At 32.5% G+C, this 22,457-nt stretch overlaps 2 protein-coding genes and 1 pseudogene across 3 annotated transcripts in view; 2 read left to right on the top strand and 1 right to left on the bottom strand.

Annotated features, from left to right (window-relative positions):
- LOC123711127 (pikachurin-like) overlaps positions 1-22,457 on the bottom strand; it is an 88,438-nt gene that overhangs the window by 53,662 nt on the left and 12,319 nt on the right. The window lies entirely within an intron of this gene.
- Positions 1,026-3,295, top strand: LOC123710612 (annotated as a pseudogene).
- Positions 4,087-10,663, top strand: LOC123711128 (alpha-N-acetylgalactosaminidase-like). 2 transcript variants are annotated; one of them, XM_045663544.1, is made up of 9 exons: positions 4,091-4,681; positions 5,046-5,220; positions 5,937-6,111; positions 6,729-6,826; positions 7,951-8,112; positions 8,494-8,688; positions 9,266-9,430; positions 9,740-9,812; positions 10,596-10,663. In XM_045663544.1, exons 1-9 carry the CDS (start codon positions 4,524-4,526, stop codon positions 10,625-10,627), a joined length of 1,233 nt encoding a protein of 410 aa, XP_045519500.1. In that variant the 5' UTR covers positions 4,091-4,523; the 3' UTR covers positions 10,628-10,663. The 2 variants fall into 2 exon arrangements, with proteins under 2 accessions (XP_045519501.1, XP_045519500.1); XM_045663545.1 differs by lacking the exon at positions 8,494-8,688 and having other exon boundaries at positions 4,087-4,681.

Here is a 22,457-nt window from a genome sequence, read left to right as displayed (position 1 = left end):
GATTTCAGTTAGTTAAATGAAAATTAATGTATTGTCTTGTCGTGAAGTGAATTTTTTTTAAATTATTTCCTTAATTGTTTGGTTGGCTTCTTGAAGTGGTCGGCAATAAAGACATTTTTTACTGTTTAAATGGATTGAAGTTACAAATGCAAGAACCTAATAATGAGTGTGACAAGATTACCTAAGAACTTGCCAAAATCACTGCTTGAATCCTTATATGCTCTCTTCGATGTTTTTATTAACGTTTTGAGAAATACGTTCTCAGTCTTTTGCAATTACTTTTTTAGCTCCCTGCTTTTTGTCGACGAGATTAGACTGATCTTAGTCGTTTCCTAATTGAGCATGTGCTCAATTAGAGTGACTTCGAGCTGGCCGAAAATGGATCCCAATTTCTGGCATGTTCCACGTCGCCAGAACGGTACGGGCAAGTAGTGTCGTGTATAAAAAAAGAATCTTCCTCTTCAAGAGCAGTTATTGTGAGTTGTTCATGTAGAATTGGAACTTTTATTATGTACTGATTTGCAAATAGTTAATGATCCATTTTCTACAAAAACTAACACCGTCGAATTAATGAATACCCAAAATCATAACGGTCAAATTATTAAAACCTCTTTGTTGTAATGTAGACGTAGAGAACAAAATTTAAAGTGACAGTTTTATTGCAACAATGTAATTCTCTCTTAATTTATATTACTGTATTTTTCATTTTCTACAACAACTATATTAGAGTATAACCCGACTTTTATTAAATATACCGGAAACAGTTTTTTTAATAAATCTATGTTATTTTTTATTCTTGTTTTTTGTTTTTTTCGCTATGGGATGCAATGGTATGAATTATAGTTATAATTAATGAATTATAGCGAAAATTTGTCAGGACAATAACTTTAAAATACTAATTATGAGTAATAACATACCGTTTACACACGTTATTGTAGTAAAATATGTAGGACTTTACTTTATTAGTTTAAGCTTTTCGAAGTTTGAATATTAAATCAAAGTGTGAAATTAGTGCATTGTGAATTTCACCTGGAGGTAAAACCAAAAACCAGATCGACTACATACTGATAAGATCACGTTGGCGCAGCTTCTTGGGGCCGATTATGGTTCCGATCACGCACTCGTCATCGCAAACAAGAGGTTGAAGCTCAAAGCCACTAGATCCTCCAAGAAGAAAAGACGGATTGAAGTGGCAGATATCGAGAAATTCAATACAGCATTTGAGTGGAATTGGAATGATAGGACAGTTGTGACCCACAACGAATACACTAGACATGTTATGGAATAAGGCTAAACAACTCATCCAAAATGCAATGACAGAGTCCATTTCGAGATCAGAAAGGCGCAAACGTCAACACTGTATGACGGAGAGTAAGTACACTTGCCCTTATAGAAGAGAGGCGCCTTTAAAAACGCCGCAGGAGCAGAGATAAAAGAGCTGAATCAGCTGCCTGCTAACATCCACGCCTGCTGCAGGCGAGACCACAATTCCCAATGCTTCTCTACCTCCCCTACTCAATAGTAACTGAAAAAGTGTAAAAAAGAAAATCTTTATATATAGTTTATTAACTTGAGATATATACTTTAATAACTTGAGATATAAACTTTATTAATTTGAGAAATAAAGGTTATTGACTTAAGATATAAACTTTATTAACTTGAGATATAAACTTTATTAATTTGAGAAATAAAGGTTATTGACTTAAGATATATACTTTAATAACTTGATAGATAAACTTTATTAATTAGAGAAATAAAGGTTATTGACTTAAGATATAAACTTTATTAACTTGAGATATAAACTTTATTGGTTTGAGATATAAATTGTATTAATCTGAGATATAAACTTTCTTACAAAGATAAACGTTATAAGTAAAATGTGGCAAAGCAAAACCAAACCAACAAATTGGCTCGATAATCATCGAGAAAATGGTTTTCAGTCATCTCTTGTTACAGCGAGAGAAATAGCCGAGGAAAATGATATTGACAGACAGTTCAAAGAAGTCAGAAGATAACGTAAAAAAGGCATTTTGATTATGAGGGGGAAGATCAAGCTCAAGAAATTTTCAAAATAAACTATTTTTATGTCATAGTCGACAATGTGACTAGGTTAAAGGCTTTTCAACATCATGAGAGCATATTTGGTTTCAAATAAAAAAAATAAAGGAAATTAGTGCATGGGCTTATTGAAATCATAGAGAATTCAATAAGCCCATGTTCATCTGCTTTGTTGATTTCTCTAAAGCATTCGACTCTGTGAGATGGCCATTGTTGTGGAAGACCCTGCTAGATATGGTCACACCAAAACATCTTATGCACCTTTTAAGATAGCTTTAAGAAGAAGGCACAGCTTCAGTGGGCACAGATGATGTCCTATCAGGTGATTTTGATCCTAGTGTCGGAGTACGCCAGGGCAAATAATGTCACCGCTCCTATTCAACGTGTACACAGAGTTAATAATACCCATCAATTTGGAAGACTGGACACACGATGCAACAATTGGTGGATACCGGACTACGAACTTGTGTTACGCGGATGACACCACTCTGCATCCAGTTCGCAACGCTTGGTATAGCTTCTGTCAAGGATGGAACGAGTGAGCCATGAGTTTGACTTAAGAAAAATCGCAGCAAAACCAAGGATTACCAAGGTAATCAGATTGTTGACCGTGCCAGAAATAATTCGCCTCAAGTGACTCAAATCGCGAATTGCAACGTGGTCCAATCTTATACTTATCTTGGGGCTCAGATTTCAAGCAATAGCGGATGTATCAATGAGGTCAAATGACGTATGGGCATCACAAGAACGGTTATGGACAAGATGCAAAAAATATGGAGAAACAGAAACATATCAAAAGCCACGAAGACCAGGCTTGTGAAGACACTTATGTTCCCCATATTTCTGTACGCGGCTGAAACGTGGACCTCGCAAGATGTGGAAAGGCAGAAAATAGACGCTCTGGAGTGTGGTGCTGGAGGAGAATACTTGGGGTTTCGTGGAACGAGTTTCGTATTAAGCAGCGTCTGTCAGCTAACAGTACAATCTCCCATGCTTACATTCTTCGGCCACGTATCTCGGCGTAGTGTTCAGTCCATAGAACGCCTTGTTGTCCAGGGAAAAGGTGGAAGGCACTAGACCGCGCCGAAGGTCACCTACGCATTGTACTGACCAGATCAAGTCTGCCGTAGGAGGTTCACTCAATGAGTGCAGCTGGGTGACCTTTAATAGGCAACAATGGCGAAACGTCGTAAAGCGCATCACATCTGCCTCATCTAATACCCCTACTAGTTACTAAATAGCTATTACGACCGCTATGTCAACAGAGTACCGAATAAGAAGTAGAACTTCTTAACTTAAAGTTTAATTTGTGGAATGTGTTACATTAGTATCTAAACTTAAAATAGACTTATCCACAGATGCTATAGTTAGCATCTGTGGATAAGAATAAGTCTAATAAGTCTTCTAGTTTCATCTATTTAAGCTCGTATAGTATTTTTATTCTATGGTTATCAGTAACAAATACGGAATAATATATTTGTTACTAATTTTCTTAATTTTAACAGACAGTTTAAGTATGGTCCAAAGTTTAACCAATTTCAGATTTGACTATAAAAAAAACTATTCTTCGTATAACATTAAAAAAACTGTTATTTAATTTAAAGGGTATACAGGTCTCTTTCATGTGGATTCCATCACATAGGGGCATAACAGGAAATGAGATAGTAGATAAAATTGCATGTGATGGAACCATCATATTGGATGTTGTCTCCATACTAAAAGTACCTTTGACCGACTGTTATCAATCTATTGACAACCATGTCAATAGTTTATGGGTCGAATTTTGGAAACAAGACCAAGAACAGAAGGCTAAATGGTATGGAAATGTTCAAGCAAACCTACCTGTAGCACTATGGTATAACAAACTGAAAATAGCCAGTCGGGACTTTACTACGACTATAAACAGACTGCGTTTTGGTCACTCCACTGTCCCGGCCGACCTGGCTCTGTTGGGCATAGTGGAGAGCAACTACTGTAACTTCTGCAACAATTCCGTTGGTGATATCGAACATTTCATATTTAAATGCGAGTGCTTTTCATTTGACATATTGATTCTTGTCAGTGGAATTAGTGACATAGTGCAAAATCAAGTGATAGTGCAAGATCCCTCCCGCCGCCTGAGTGATATGTTAAAACTTAAAAGATAGATCCTATTACGTGCCTCTATATAAATTCATCAAAAATACAGATAATAAAAATACTGAAGACTTGGCCTAAAGGTCTAGATACCAGGCCATAAACTACAAAAAAAACGGAATAGCGGTTATGTTATGTATACGTATAAATTGAAATAAGTATATTTTAATAAATAATGTCTCTCTGAGTAATAATTTAAAAAGTTTTTGATTTTGGAATTGGTGTGAACTCTTCTTAGTTTCGGCCTTGGCTCACAAATGTTATAAGTTTTCTTTGTGAGTTAATACTTAAAGAGTAATAGAGAAGCCTACTCGGTATTTGAGATTAAAATGTGTAAATTAGAATCTTTGTTTATCCTTCTTCTTTTATTTGGTAAAGCATCTCTTCTGAATAATGGATTGGCGCGTAAGCCCCCCATGGGGTGGATGTCTTGGGGGTACTACCTGTGTAGTGTTGACTGCGAAAAATATCCACGAAAATGTCTAAAGCAAGTACCGGCTCTGTTATTTCCTTTTGTGTTGTGGTTTTTCATTAAAAATTCTGTTATTCAATACTTTGTACCATTTTTAAAATGATATATTGTTCACTGTATGGTATAGTTTTTTTTATGTTGCCATTTATTGTCAACTAAAGGTAGCCTTTACTTAACTTTAGTTAAGTATAAGTTTATTGTTAGTAAACATTTTAATTAATTTCTGTTATTAAAAAAAAGCCATAATCTAGAAACAAATCCCTAGAAGTTGAAACATTTATATCCTTCCTATTTTAAAGTTTAACATTTGTTCATGTTCTCTTTGTGTCACCAAATTTTTTGAACTTTCAAATAAAATACATAATAAACTGTTTTTCAGTGAAAAACTACTTCTCTCTGTAGCAGATATGTTCTACAACAGAGGTTATCAGGAGGCTGGCTATGAATACATTGTCATAGATGACTGTTGGTCTGAGAAGCGAAGGAGTGTCAATGGAAGATTAGTCCCGGATAGAAAAAGATTCCCCAAAGGAATGGAGGCTATTGCTGAGTATGTTAGTATATCATTTTATTTTTGTGTGGTTTATATTTTTATTATTATGATGTCCATAGATGATTTGGTTCTATTCTTTGTTTAAACAATTCTAAGTAAAAATAATATTTGTTGCTGCCATATTCTTACCTTGTTGTAACCAAAGTACCTGGTGATTAAGACTGACATACTAATTTTGTGTAAAACTTAAATACAAATAAACAATTTGTAAGTAAATATAAACATGTTTTATTTAACTGTGGCACTTAATATAGACATTTTTTTTTAGTTGTTTAATAATTTACATTTGGTTCTTAATATGATTTTCTGATAACAAACAAATTACCAATTCTGGTTAATCAACGTCACAGGAGTTTTCAAACACAAGTGTGCATTGCTCTTAATAGTTTCTTTTTGCTAGTAATTGTATAAAAGTATTAATTAATTAAATAATAGGTTAAAATCCTTTAAATTAAGCTTGAATAACTTTTATTCACTTTTTAAAAGAAATGAGAAAAAAAGTTTATTCTTATACAGACTGAAACTATTTATGCATACCTACAAATGATGCAAGTATATATTGTCTGTAGTATTAATATTAATTTGACTAAAACTTACAGCTTAATACTCTCTAATAAAAATATATAATAATTCTGTCTTTGACCATTTACTTCTTCATGAAGGCCGTATTTTGTTAGTTGCACAAATATGAAACCTTATTCAAAGTGTCTATTGCAGATTCATGCAAGAGGTCTTAAATTCGGTATCTATACAAACATAGCAGATATAACATGCATGCATTACCCTGGTAGTAAGGGCCATTTTATTGAGGACGCAAAGATGTTTGCGGAGTGGGGTGTGGACTACATTAAGGTAGACGGATGTTTTGTTGGAGAAGCCTATTTGAATACAGGTCTGTATATCAATGGCGTATTTGTTTGGTAGTTTGAGGTCGGGTTAATAACCATTATACCAAATGGTGGTAATAAGTTTGTATAACCTATTTTTAATCATACTATTGTCAAATCCAACCTGAAATAGTTGATGATTGACAATTCTCGATACTATATTACATAGGTAATCCTTTTACAATATAAAAAAATATGAAGTTACTAGGCTACGAAATCTACTGTAGCATTATCTACAGCTCATCGAAAACAAATAGAGCAAGCATGCAACAGCCTCCTTTATCAGTTGACCAGCAAGATTAGCCCTGTCTCTTACATAAAAAAATAAAAACATATTTGTTCTTGATAAGGTAAAGGATGGTACCTATATAGGTATGTTTGGTTTGAAGCTTTGTTTGCATATAAAAGTAACAGGCTTCTTTTTCGTAACATTATTAAAAAGTCCTGCAAGATATCCAGTATTATAAGGTCTCATTATGTGAGGTCTAGAAATATCGACATTCATCTATTTTTGAATGCTATACGCCATGTCAACGTCACGTCAAGTCACCAGTATTGTCTTAAAATCACATTAAACCACTATTAAAACTATTTAGTCTAGTTATCTTCCTTTGTATTTCAGCTTACATGAGATTTGGTCAGCAATTGAATAATACAGGCCGCCCAATGGTATATTCTTGTAGTTGGCCTTATTATATAGAATTTATACATAAGAAAACTGTAAGTAATTATACTATATTACGCCTAAATAAAACTAAACCTAATAAAATTGTTTGAACATATTAAACAAATTGATGTACATAAACTACTTACATACATATAAATTATACTATTGTACCTATCAATACTAATTTGATTTTGGTAATTTGGCTTTGGGTAACATATTACTGAAACTGCTATACCTTCTTAATGAAAGTCTTCAGAGCGCTTCAATGACTAGTTAATAACCGCAAGCGAATTTAATCTGGGGGTTCTGGGTTCTATGTTTGGTGAAACAATTTTAAATTCCAATTTAATGCATACGGGTAAACAGCTGTTTTTGATGTGCGTGATTCAATGTGAGGATAGTAATTATATTTATAGAATAACATCTAAGAAAATACGATTAAATGGTGAAATAAATTGGTAGGAAACTATGTACTTATTCAAGAAAATTAACCGATCTCAATTAACCTGGGGAAACAAAATAATATTGTATAAAACTAATAGTAGTAACATGATATCGACAAATTCTATACGAGTAGGTAATTTTAAAGTTGCAGTTACGCTTTTAGGTGATTTTTCATACGCATGGCGCAATCGTTACGGTTTCACATTTTGTCAGACTCAGAGATACAATGCTCTATTTATCATAATATTTATGCGAATAAATATCCTTTAAATATTTCTTCATTGGCAAATATACAATATCAGGCAAATCTAAATGCCCGAATATATTTACATAATATATGCGTAATACTTTATGAGGAGCTGAGAAATATTTCTAGCCTGATGAGGCTAAAGTATTCTGAAATGTGTCGTCATTTATTAAGATCTTCGATATAAATTCTTAAGCATTGGCATACTTAATTATATGAAATAACAAAACGTAATATTTAATATTACATAGGCAGATATTTCTAAGAAAATCAAATATAGATGTCTTCTCGGCGTTTTAAACAATATTACAACGCTCTATAGGTCGAAATAGGAATAAAAGTGTGGCACGTCTCATTTCGAAGCTAAAAAAGACTGGCTCAACTATTAGATACGTATACGTACGATTACGTAGATCCGTATTGCTACCTTCACATAACTTGCCTTACTCTAACAACTTCATGTAATCGGTCTTATATAAAATTTAGCCAGATTACGCAACAATATCTCGCCACTGCAATATGTGGCGGAATTATCACGATGTGGTGACGTCATGGGATTCAATTAAAGACATTATAAGGCATTACCAGTCTTCCTACGACCAATTAAGTCCTTACCACGGACCAGGACATTGGAATGATATGGACATGGTGAGTTCTGTCAATGAGTTTATGATACAGATTCTAATTCCTATCTATCTTGTATGCTGTTCATTACACCAAACAAAAAAAAGATTTGATAGCTCTTGAAATTCTATTTAAGTTAACGTTCTAAATTTTTTAAAATCCTATTTCACAGATGTGATTAAAAAACGACTCGTAGCGATAACGATATGTTATATTGAAACTTGCTTATATTTTGATAAAACGTCATTAAAGTGACGCTGATTATGGCAGTTTTACCGTAACCCAGAATAGGAAATATCTCACAACCCGCATCAGTTAAATTGGTGTAATGCCTAGTAGACAACTGGATCTGGATAGGTGACCATGTGCGGTCACCAGTATGTCAATTGTCATAGTAACTTTCAGTTAATATTCGGTACAGACTCCCTAACAGAGAGTCAAAGTCGCGTCCATATAGCAGTATACGCAATGATGTCTTCGCCACTTCTGCTGAGCTGTGATATGGAGAAAATAACTGAGTACGAGAGGGAATTATTATTGAATTTAGAATTGTTGGCAATAGCTCAAGATCCTTTGGGCATTATGGCAAAGCCCTATGAGGTAACCTATCCGTTTGCGAATTTCTTTAAAAGCCTAAATTTTAACACAATACAAATCTTAAATAATTAAACCGTTATAATTCTAACGTTATTTATCCTATTTTACAGTTAATTTAACCAATTTTGTTTTTGCTATCTTCAATAATAATATAAATATCGGGTAATTAAATGAATGAATAAACCTTGACCTTTATGATTCTCTATTGTGAATCGTACAAAAATCCGTCCGTACATTTTGACTTGATCTCCTTCATTCAGGCGAAACTTCATTTAATTATTAGATATATATAAAGATTTTTGTCGTTATGGGTATATTTTGCTATCCGGTAATATATGGTATATTTATTATAATGATAAAAAATTGTTTTGTTTTAATTTCATCAAAAATAATATACAAATTTTGTACACAATTCTTTCACTCTATGTCCAGTACCATATAGATTTGTCTCTTTCTGTCAAATTGTATTTATGCTGTGAGAGAAAGAGACATGTACAATACTTTGGTTATAACGTTGCAATTTGTTTTTTTAATGAATAATGCTAAATTTGGTTAAGCATATATTATTCCGTACTTTCAGTTAGATAATTCAATAACACTCTGGATGAAGCCCCATTTACCGCGAAAGGGTAATCAGTATCATGCCGTCTCTTTCGCACTAGTCAATTTGGAGGATAGATCATCTTCTATCACTTTCATACCGGGGTTGTATGGACTTAATTCGACCGAAGAATATACAGTTATGGTAATATTTTTATAGCTTAAATATTTCTGCTTTATTATTGGCACTCTGTAGTTCAATGGCTAACGCACAACGTGGCTTTGATTCCCGGAGAAATATTGCTTAATATTTGTAGAAATGTTTGTCCCGAATCCCACGGGGACTATGAAATTTCACAAAACAAGTTTGCATTTGCAAATACAATATATTTAATTATTTACAGAATGTCACAAAAACCATTATTGTTTTATTTAGTATGCTTCGGAGAATCATTTCAGAACTTAAATACATTCTATCATTCACTTTTGTTTCTTTTCATTTAATTAATTTCAGGATGTCTTTACAAAAATATTTATAAGAAATGTGACGTTAAATGACTCAATCTCCGTTACTGTGCCATCAGAAGGTAAGTTATATTTTACTAAATACGTCTGCGTAAAATATTTGTATGAAAAATCTTAGTTTTAGTAAAAGAACTTAGGAATTATCAACCATTTCATATACTTAGTAATTATCTATATCTAAATAGTTTTCATAATTTAAATTAAATATTCACAATTTCAAGAACCCGCCAAAACGCCTCTCAAAACAAGATGGCGCCACACCAGTTCCTTGACGGACATACGTCAAGTATTTTACATATTATTCATCATATTTAAATAACACATATATAATTTTTCGATCGGAAACAGTCTCCGGCGCAGTCGATGACTATATTACGATTAGATAGGCGAAATGATATTATTTATAAGCATTCGTGAATTTTATTTATCTGTGTCCAATTATTGGTATATCACATGGTGTATCAAAATTTAATTAATTTTTATGTTTTTTATCGATACATGATTTATACATGTTATGTTATTCCATAACGCCTTTTAAAAGGACCACTCTCACTTCATACTGTCAAATACCCCATTGTAATTTTATGATTTCCATAGACTAGAAGTAGACTAGCATACTAAGTAGCAACTAGTAAAAAATATTGAAACTCTTTAATTACAAACTTCGTGGAATCGAATAGTGAATATTATAACAGTGATTTCTTAATTTTAATTTAAACAAAAGAATAATGTATATAACACCATTATTATGTAATTGAAATTACAATTACTTTACCTTGCGATTAGGCTAATAAAAAAAACTGTTCTTATGCTATCCCCTAAACCCACCTTTATATTTGTTTCAGATGTCATCCTATATACGCTATTTCCTTTATAATTAATTATCAAAATTACTTAATAAATTATTTAAAACAATGTTGTTTCATTATTATTTGCATTCGTGATTAAACTTTACAGTCTATACAAATAGGACAATTTTGGACTTAAAATGTTCTTACAGCTATACATCTATTACTACACGAATGTGGGCAAAATGGTCTCTTATACTTTACTTATATATTCTGTAAGTTATATGTTGTATATCAAAGACAAATCCCACAGGTTGTAGACAATAAATTCCACGGGCAACATCTGTGTCTTTTCATCACAGCGTGAATACGATTTGACAGTAAGAGACGGCAATCAGTTAAAAGAGTGCAATTACACAGATTTTTATGAATAAAAGGGTTAGTTTATACGTCTATGTACGGAGATGCGCAATTCTCTTTTTTTTGGAATAGATTCTCGCTGTTGGCCTTAAGGGCACCTCTTTTATGCCGCGGCTAGCGCAAAGGCGTCTCCTGTGAGACTCGGACCTCGGCTTGGGTCGTCGCGGGGTCATTCGCCTGAAGGGCAGGACGGAAGCTCACTGGAGTGAGCGAAGTACGCTGTGAAGGTCCTCGCTTCCCCGGTGAAGGCAGTTTTTGCCCTTATCTGATTCTGGCTATCTTTATTATTATTGGCGGCGTGGGTGGCTGGCACAATTCTCGACAACTTGTTGGGCCTATTAACTTAGCGCAGCTTTCAAGTATTTGACATATAACAATAGAGACTTGACGTTGATGTACCGTACTGATTTTCGATGTCGTCACCCTTCAACGTAGCGTTATCATCATCTGGAAATCGGTCGAAATCATTAGATTGTTTTTAATATTTTTTGTTTTTACCAGTAAAAAGAAAATACTCGCTTCAGACCTAAACTTCCGAATTTGAAGGTTCAAGCAGATTTTGATAAGTTTTATTGGTCGTTATAATAAGTGCTAGGAAATTTGGCTCCCGATGAAGCGCCAAGAGTCTTGGCAGTGCTTTAATCTTAAAATTATATTCTGAAAACATTCAGTGCCAAGTATTACTTGTTTTAAATTATACGAAACGGCCTAGTGTCGCATTCATGTTTAAACTGTGTGATATATTGCATCATATTCATCTTAATCCAAATACACCTAAAAAGGAATGATTATTATTGAGCCTTTGCCTGAGATTACAAATTATAATGATAATTAAAATGATTGAATTATGTTGTTTACACTAAAAGAAATACAGAACCAATTTCAACAAAATTGCGCCCTACACAGGTTTTCAGCAAAATGATTTTCAGTGGCCCCATACTATACTGTCTTGGAGGTTCACCCATTTAACAATACAAACTAAACAAATCAATAATAAAACTATTCGTAATAAAGTAATATTCATTTCAAAAATAGAACATAAACATTAGAAAATTCCATTATTTACTTTAATATATAAATGTCGTCAATTTAGAAGGCTAATGTAATATTCTAATTTATTTGAAAACGTATAATAAACTGATAACTCATATACATAATTTACGTATCCACTGTAACTAAGCATTAGCTATTAATTGTCTCAAGTAATAAAACCCCTTAATTAAAATTTTTATTTGTAGTTAAAACGAACTTCGTTATAAACTATAACAAAGCTTATTATTTTAAAATGACAATTCAATAATACCTTCGAATCACAAACCCGTAATCGTACCTTGTTCACAAACGTCCCAAGTTCGCCCTCTAAAAACCCTGTTACCATGGGTGTGCATTCAGATCTTATCTCAAAGGCGTTGTCAAAGGGCGCACTGCGGCTGACAGCAACGTTGTTAGGCCTTAGTTGATTTACAGCTTTGTTATTAACTTAATATGTCGTTATTACATAAAGGATCTTTGTTTGATCAAAAACCTTCCATCTGTTGCATGTCCCGATAGATTTGGATATATTAAAAGAAGAATATTATATTCAATGTATTGTGTTTGCGCATATTATTGCACACATTTTAGTTTCATTTTAGCTGTTTTTTTCCTTCAAAAGAGGACTTGGTACTGGCTAGATAAATAAAGAAATCATCCAACGTAAAGCTGTGTTTACATTCAAGTGTCCTGAAAGTAAGGCTAGAATTTTACTCATAGAAATATACTACGTTGAATCCGTTAGATGGCGTTGTATTTATGCAGTCTATTACAATTACAAAGCAGTGTTAGTCAAGTGGCTTTTACGAGCGACTCTCACCCTGAGGTCGTCGTTTCGATCCTCGAATGGCACCAATGGACTTTCTGTCAAAATGTGCGCACTCGCTTGTACGGTGAAGTAAAACATCGCGAGGAAAAAAAGGTATATTTTTTTTTCAAATTTATTCCGCTAGTATATTATTGTTCGTAAAGGGTTCGCAGTAAGCAACAAAAAAAAACTCCATTCAGCACATAAGAATATTTTTCTGCTAAATTATATATGCGTACAATTTTCCCTAATACGCCTACAACTCCGAAATTGAGATTTTACAAGCGTAATCCCTCGCTTGAATTTTGTTTCCACACTTACCTTGCTTATGTGTTTACCAGAGGCGAATTTAATACTCCAACTTTAGGCTGTGTCTGATCGAGATACGAACTCAGACTTTTCTTGATTAAATTTATTTGTTTCATTAATTTTGTTTGTTTCTATGGCCACGCAAATCAATCAATCCCGTACTGATTGAAGTCTATTCCTTTCTATATTAAGTTTGCCTGTAATACATATATTATAAAGCTGCACTAAATTGCGCCTGCATTGGAATATAATTTCCACCTACCCAAATGTTCTTGTAACTCTGTGTATTTAATAAATAAATTTGAATTATTTAAAATTAAGAATACATTTATTATAACCTATAAAGAATGCTATAAATCTCACAACATATCGATCTGACCTATACTAGTACTTTATATATTTATTTGACACCTAAGTGTCTAAATAAAGATCCCAGGGCCTCACAAAAGCCAATAATACGCATCTGCACATAAGCCCTAGTCAACTCACGTATAACTCTAGTTGGTCGGGAACTTGTTCAAATATTGTTGTCAGTTGACATGTCTCATATGAATTCTTATTATGGAGATATATTAACTCTGCTGATACAGATCACGTACTGTGCGTGTCTTGTTTGATAAATATTTGTCGCTTTTATTAATAAAGCGTTGAATTGTGAATTGAAAGTTCTGTATTATATTGTATTTTTCAACATTTTCTTAACGACTTTCTTGGGATGAGACTATAAACGACAGACACAAATAATTAACTACGAAGATACCCAGGCGGTATTCTTAAACTACAAACTTAAATCGGTTAAACTATATTATTCCTATAGGTATAGATCTATAGAGACCTGCCGCGAGTTTTAAAGTATTATGAACAAAAATGTTGTATGTAACATTAAATGTAAGGTTTTTATAGCTATTGTGTTGCGATGGTTTCCGCGTATCATAAAACAAAGTAATTTCCCTCAAAGTCCATTAAGGCATTTAGCTAAAATCGTCATGCAACTCGACTGGTAATCTCCACGTTGAGAGCACTTTATACCGTACAGATACGAGCTATTGAGGCTTCATTTCATTCTAGATTCTAACTGGATTCTAGACTATTTTAACCTGGAAATTTCAATTATTAACTGTAGAATTTTTTTAAACACGTTATAACCTTTCAAGTAGGTGATCAGACTTGCACCTAATATTTTTTTATAAACGAAAATCCAGTCCACTAATGGTACAAACATGTATGTTTTCACTACATGAACACCAATTATAATTGTTACTAGTTACAAGTCGACTGTTCAATTGAGGCTTCTATTGAGAATGAGTTTACCACTGAACTTTAAAGCGAAAGTTAAGTTAGCAAAAATAGCTACGAAGCAAAGCAAATAAAGGCAAGATTAAATAAGACAATTTCAGACTTAACACGATGAAATTATAATAACATCATTTTATCTCTCTATTCAAATTATATTTAAGAGTAATTGCATAAAATCTCTTTGAAGTACCGACACCCCAAAAAGGACTCTGTCTTTGTCACTCCCTATTCAAATGAATGATCTGGCGACATTTGAATACAAGTGTTCATAAGCATATATCAAGAGTATATGACAAAAGGTTTACCTAAATTGCGAAATAAAGCGACACCTATGAATATTTTTAAATATTTGCTCATTTTGTTAATATTTCAAAGAATGCGGGAATAATGATAAAGTATTAAAAAATATTCAATTATTTTAAATAGAAAAAAATGAGCATTGTGTACACAAATGCTATGCAAAGGTTTATAAAATAGTTATTTAAAGACAGAGTTGACTGATCTTTATATAAAGGAAATTTACATTACTCATATAATTATATTAAGATTATAGCTGTTAAAAAGATTAGATTACAGTAGATTAAAAAAAACAAAAAAATGTTCACCTTTAATATATGTAATATAAAATTATCCAAGCCTAGATGCAATGTTATTAAAACTTGAAGGCATCGTAAGGAAAAGTCTTATACCCAAAAAACCAATGACAGACGTGAAAGCATACAATGTATCATCATTCACCTACTTGTGAGGAAAATTATTGAAGAAACAGATGTATTCTTAAGTTATACATACAGTTGTCACACTACTAAACCATTATTATTTCAATGGTTTTTTTTAATATAAACAATGTCTCTTACAACAAAATATACATGAAATGGTATTCCTCATATTGGTTAAGTTTGCTAGCAGATACTCGTAGATTATATTGGGGACTTACCTATCATTATATGTTATTAATAGAAATCAAGGAATACATATATCGTAATAGTGAGAATTAGTTTAAAACAGTTTAAAAATATTCTTGTTGTAACTTTAATGATTTGAGAATTTATATATATTTTGTTAATTCGTTTTCCACACAGCTATTTCGAGAACAGATTAATTATTTGCTCAAAGAACCTTCACAAATATATTTGAAATATGGTACGAAGATGCAATAAAACTTTCCCAGAACAAAATTATCCCCTTCGTACAGAAGATCGATTGCTAACACATGGTGCGCCGCATCTAGGAACAAATATTAGATATATTAGAAATTAACCACTCTTGTAACATGAGAAAATATACACTATATGATGAAACATTCGTGTTGTTTTTAAATTAACAAAAACTATTTATAATTAATGAATACTATAAATGCAACTCAAACGTTGTGCTCTCATTAAATTAAAATCCAGCGTAAACAACCCTTTAGATCTCGGTAGCAGATTTGTATCTATTTTTGATAAAACGTTTTTCTAATAGACAAGCAAGGGATCAGTTTTCTGTTGTTAACATGCCGTTTGAAGCCTATTACCTCACGACGTCCCTCACCGTACGACCGAGTGTTAAATGAGTACATAGACAGAACGTCCATTCGTGCACAGCCATAGATTGAACCTCAGTGATTTGAGGCGAATGCTGAAGCCACTAGGGCAACACTGCCTTTATAAAAAGTGTACATTAAAAACAAGATATATTGTATCCATATAGAGACGTTTTCCAATATCAGCGCCTAGACGCAGATAGCTACAAACACTTTACACTTTATTTAAAATCGAATGAATGTAATATTTTTGTATAAACTACAAATGTATCTTTCTTTTTGTTTATTATTCTCATCATCTACTCTGACATTAGTATGACACGCAAAAGCGCTACGCTGTCGGCTACGACGTAGCCTTTTTACAATGTATAGTGTTGCAAAAATTTAATTACAGTATGTAATTTAAAAGAAAATTACGTCGTATAAAGAAATATAATTTACTGAATTAAAATAGTTTTATTTTTCCTTTATCCTTTGCTTATTTCAGGCACCGTAGTTGAAATTTAATAGTGGGGAGCGTAATATTGTTTGACAATTGTAATATCTCTTGAATCTTCTTGAGGTATTTTAGAACTAAAAATTTTACGTAACAGATTTAGCCATTCGTAAAGCAAAAACCCCTAACAGAAATAACAAAGGATAGAGTAATATGCGAGTTTTTCATAACGAAAGGGGACCGAATGATATCACTGTTGCAAAGGGATTTACTTAAACCCTTCCTCGGATGTAGTGCTTTGCTATTTGTTGGCATTTTAATTGTTCTAATATAAATACATATGATCTCATAAAAAACTCTTCTTTTAAGTGTTTACCACGTTTACTTGCATACAACAGTAAAAGATATTAAATAGTTAATAAATTGAATACGTTCTTCCTGTCACCCTCGTCTTATATTGAGAATAAATTCGTGCTCTTAAAAAAATAGTTTAATATAATAAGATAAATAATGAATAGGGAAAAATAATGAAAATCCTTTAGCTATTTTTAAAATTTAATAAGCTTTCAATCTTTTGCTATTTCTTGCTTTTGCTGTTAACAATAGAAGCCAAGGCTATTGTTAAATTGCCTGGTCGTCGCATCAGACTATTCTCCGTCTGGTAAAAGCAATACCTATCGTATAAATGATATAATAAAAAGATTCATTATATTGTGAAAGAAACTAACTTTGATTTTTTTCATTTGATTCTTAAATAATGTCACTTAAGTAAGGAGAACTGCAAAAGCTCATATTTATTCAGAACGTGTTTGAAAAGAAATATTTTACACAACATTTTGAACTGGGGCAAACCATATTTAATGTCACAAAGCGTTTGTGACATTCAAATAAACTACTGTTGTAATTTGCTTCGGTAATTAACATTCGTGAATAAAAATTTCACATTTGTTTGAAATTTCATATGGCTGTTTGACATAAAAGTTTTACCACAGCTAAAACAAAATGTAAATTTTAACGAATAGTAACAATCGAAAATCACGAAAGCTGTATTTGAACATGAATTTTGTATCCTATAATTTAATTGGTACTCATTAATGTTTACAAAGATTTTTTAAAATTAAAATAATATTATATTATACAGATAAGCTATTAAAATCATTCTGCGGCCTACAGACGAAGACCAATACATACCCGTTATATTAATTCTAATTCAATATAATGTTGTGGTTTTGGAAGCCCTATAACTAGGTGATCGGTGAATGTACTAGAAAGCTGCTCATCTATACATCGATACACTCTTCTGTCTATATATGCCGATATCAACTTGTCAGTCAGCACCAAAGCGTTTAATACAGTCAAAGAATACCCATTTATATACTTATGGTATCTAAAATTTTTATATAATGCTGTCATTCGCCAACCTAAGTTTTGCACTGTAAGAATATGTTAGAGGCGTATGATTGAAATACATAGATAATAAATTATACAATGCTGACGTTATGTACTTACGAAAATTAATAGACTACAGCACTCTCTCAAATATAAAATGTGTCTTGGTAGCCGATACTAACAATTTCCGTCGGCTCTTTTCTGCTTCGCTCAATGCCGTAGCAAAATACAGGGTTGCATATTTAGTTTAGAAAAGTATATTCGAACCGTCATGTGTGTGACCGGCTTAACGTAGGAAAGTAATTAGACCATTGTAATTATCATTCGATACTAGTAATTGAATTTAGAACATTGGTATATTAGACTTCAAAGGAATTCCTAATAGAATGAGGCTTTAGTAGTCAGAAACTTGTATAAGGAATATACGAAATGTCACTCGTATTTTACAGATTATCGGTATAGTATCGGTGAACCCACTAGGCCAACACTTCTTCTATTGCTATAATAAGTCTTCTAAATACCTTTCAATCATGTGCTTTTTTCTGTACGATCTGCATTTTCACGGTCAGAGTACAACTTGTATCAATGAGTTTTTCTGAGGGTGAGATTCAGAAACGAGACTTAACGAGAACTATGACTCCCGTATGTCAAAACCAAATACATTTTTGACGCATGGGAGGCGTCAGGCTGAAGTGTAAATCTATTCAAAACATATAAAATATATATTAACTGATATCAAAATTTCAAATGTATATGCGCAAATGGTATCAGTGCCTTTGTTGGCAAAGTAAACAAAGAGAAATAGATTTTTCCGAATCATATCTGCCACCAATAAATACATTTTAAAGTTAAAATATGCACCTATTTTATCAAAAGCGTATTATAAAATAAATATTTTAGGATAATATTAACTGTAAATACAAACTCAATCTATTTTTATTGTTCCAAATTGAAATTAAGTGAAAATTGTAAAGTCATTCGTGTTTCATTAAGGAAAAGTTTAGAAGTGGAAAACGGAGAGCACTGAATTGAAAACTTGAATTTCACTGTTGTACAACTGTTGAATCCAGAGGTTTTCTTTTTACTACATAAGTTTATCTATGGCTTCCGGCTGCTTTGTATATTGGTAACTAATTATTATCTAAATCACTAACGGCTTTGGAAGTCATACGTTATATATAACGACTGGTTTTAGGAAACATAAGGCAGTGAAAAGTCTTTTTAATTGTAAGCTTATTTAAATCTTTACTTAATATATCAACTATCTATACCTAATGAACGATTCTGATTACGGTATAGTCTATATTTAATATTGCGTACACGTACGTATGCCTTATTGTAAAATAATGTGACTTTTACAGCTCTAAAGTTATTTTCTCTTTACCATATATTTTTTAGATATTGATTAATTAAGGAAGAATGCACTAGTTGGAAATATAAACAAGTGGCGTTACAACCTTTTACATCCGGGCCTCGTTATACTGTATGTGTTTGATGACCCTTGTTTTTCTAATAGGCAAGTTGATTGTCAGCCCTCTGTGCCTGCCACGCGTCGTTGACTATGTGTCTAAGGCATCGGCACGGTATCCTGACGATGATTTCCGAGCGAGGCGATTTTAACGTAATAAGAGGCAAACTGTAACCTGACGTTACGCGATACCGCCGCAAGTGCGATAGCGACCTTTTAAGAATTGGCAGGCTCTTTTTTTGAAGGGCACTAAGTCGAATTTGTTCGGTAATACTTCAGTGGGTAGCAGACAGACGTCGAGGTGATACGGATGTTATTTGGTATTCTACCTTAACGACCGATAATGAAACTCAGCTACACTATTACATTAGTAATAACCAAATAATTTAATTTGAATATTAGAAACGAAAATTAACTAAATTTGACATTAATGAAGGAATAATCAGAATGCATAATGCAGCAGCCTTAATAACATACTTAATCAGCAAACGTAAATAAAGTCAATCAACAAACATTTTAATTCCATCAACGTTTCACCTTCGAGCGAGCTCTGTCGTGTTTCGCTGATCTCAATTCATGAAAAGTTAGGGTTACCATCGCGTAGTCACTCATTAATTCGAGCAATTTTGGGTAATTTCGTCATAGCATGATGCTGTTGATTTTCAATATAATTTCGCTAAAGTAATATATGCAAATAGAATCACAAAATGTATCCATTCATACTTTTTTCCAAGTTGTTACGAAGGTATAAGTGTCATGAAAATACTATAAAGAGTGTTAACAACCTTTTCAATAGGTATATTTATTATATTTCACGTACAAAGTTTACACAAAGTATTTATCTGAACAACAATTGAATTTTTTAGACGACTATTGTTAGTATCTACATAGGATGCCTCTGGAAAGATCCTAAGTCCCGATATATCAATCGAATGTCGAAAATGGAAATAGATTGAGCAGTTGCTCCAATGTTGATACAGGTCACAACGCAAATTATAGATTGCTATCGAGTCAAAGGAATCGTGGTAGCCTTAAACAAAGGGTATGAACGTATGGAATATTGACTCAATGCTCTGCCCAGTGATAACTATAAGAAAAGAGTATCTATAAAACTATAGAATAATTTGGAAACTGGGATTTAGATAAACTTACACCACCTTAACTTTATATTTCTATGTTTGTACATTTAATTTAGTTGCTGACTAAAAAAACATTTTTATACTTTTATTTAATTATAATACTTTAGTTAATAAGCGTCAATTTGCCGTGTAAGTCACATAACCAATTGCAGTTTTTTTTTACACATAGACCTTTGTTTATTTATTTACTATACTAGTAGTACTAGCAGTGCCAAATGTGAGATTGAAAAAAAAACGAATGTGATACTGATTCTGTAAAAAAAATATTAATTATAACTTAAGACTTGTGTTTTGAGACGACAAGTAATGTAACAAGTTTTTTTTTTAATCAATTAGTTCTTGTCATTTTGTGTCTGCAAATGAATTTATGACTATTATCAAATAACATTTAAAACAGTTTTATTGTGTGCGGAAAAAGATTAAATAAAAAACTTTTTTCTTCACATTTACTTTATAATTACTTAAAATTTGATTGATAACATTAGTATGAGTAACTTGTAATTAAATCTATTGCTAGACACGTCTACAATACTTGTATCAACCCTATGCATGTTCAGTTTAATTTGCAGCTACGAACCCTAGAGCAGGCAATCAACGGTTTGAGTTGACGCCCACCAGCCATCCACTATATCTGTTATACAGATTATGACGTCATGTCACGACACTCAGGCACTCTATGACCTTGAGTGTAAATATGGTGTGGTGTATTTATTATTTAATTTTTGGTGAAAGTTTAAGGTAGGTGTAAAAAAGAATTTGCCACGTAGCTTTTAGCCGTATCGCTAAAACCAACCGATGTGAGACTGATCTAAAATTATCGTGATTCATGTGCACTTCTTCCTTTTCATATTGCGTCCTCCCTAGTATTTTTTTTCTTTTTTTTTGTTCCTATTTTAGTTATGTCTAAATAACTTTATGTATTATGTATTTCACTTTTTGCTTGCCTTATCTAATTCATTTTATTTTTCCCTTTTTTAACCTGCCTGCCTGGAAGAAATCGCTCGAAAGCGACAAGGCCACCAGTTTTCATTAAATTATGTCAATTGTATTATGTTTCGGCTACAAAGTATTAATAATATACGTAGCTTAGTTAATGACACCACTGTTTGATTGATGTTGTTTACGTGTATGTTCACGTCTGTTGACAGATTTTGGTGATTGATGTATTAAAAATCGGATTAAAATTATGGTAACTGAAACAGCCTGATCCTCTGCCTGAGGTGAGCCTCACGCGTAACGTCAGCTATCTACGCTACAATCACTGAGATGACGTTATCCGTATGATGACGGCCGCTAAAGATAAATACAATTCGGATATATCATATACTCTTCTTTTATTTTATCATTTTGATTATATTAAAGTTATGTATGTGATTGTTTTTTCATAATAAAATATATAAATAACTTCCTCGACCGTAGGGATAGCGATACGTATCGTCCTTCACACACGCATTTATATAAACTAATCAAAAGTTTGTATTTAACTGTCACTGGAGTGTTAAATTTAACTCACAGTGTTTGTAAATTAGGTTATGTATTTACATAATTCATTAAATATTTGAGGAGATGTAAGTTAATGCGCTTTAGAAATTTCAGTTATATATTATGAGCGAACATGGCAGAACCAAACCAATTAAATTTAATCAACCTTTTAATATGTTTAGTAAAATAAAGCCTCAAATTAAAACACTTGTGTCATAGGGTATTATATGCGGTTTGCGCCTGATTTGCGGTATACGATTGGTTATATCCGCGTCGGTAACTGATTTGAAATTGGAACGCCAGCAAGTGTTTCATGTGGTTTTAATGGTTACCTCTTTTGATAATGATTTTCAATGCGTAAATTACTTGTATAAAACATCATTACTGTATAACTTCTTTTGCTTTGCACAGGTGTACAGCGGAGCCCTCAGAATATAGAAAGAACCTTTTACGACTCTGTATTAAAACTTTTATAATCAGCTTATTTATAAACGTATTGTAAGGCTGTATCGATTGCTTAGTCCTCTTACTTTGATATTATATTTAGCGACAAAAAAGACTACATTCATTATATTTATGGAGAAAGACAAAAAGGTTTTATTACTAAAACTTATG

The sequence above is a fragment of the Pieris brassicae genome, chromosome 6 (assembly GCF_905147105.1).
Source record: "Pieris brassicae chromosome 6, ilPieBrab1.1, whole genome shotgun sequence".
NCBI classification, from domain to species: domain Eukaryota; kingdom Metazoa; phylum Arthropoda; class Insecta; order Lepidoptera; family Pieridae; genus Pieris; species Pieris brassicae.
This window is presented reverse-complemented; position numbering and strand designations above follow the sequence as displayed.

Coding starts and splice junctions, on each gene's coding strand:
- LOC123711128 (XM_045663544.1), top strand. CDS start 4,524: ATGTGTAAATTAGAATCTTTGTTTATCCTTCTTCTTTTATTTGGTAAA. Junction 8,689..9,265: donor TTATGGCAAAGCCCTATGAG/GTAACCTATCCG, acceptor CCGTACTTTCAG/TTAGATAATTCAATAACACT. Junction 9,813..10,595: donor CGTTACTGTGCCATCAGAAG/GTAAGTTATATT, acceptor TATTTGTTTCAG/ATGTCATCCTATATACGCTA.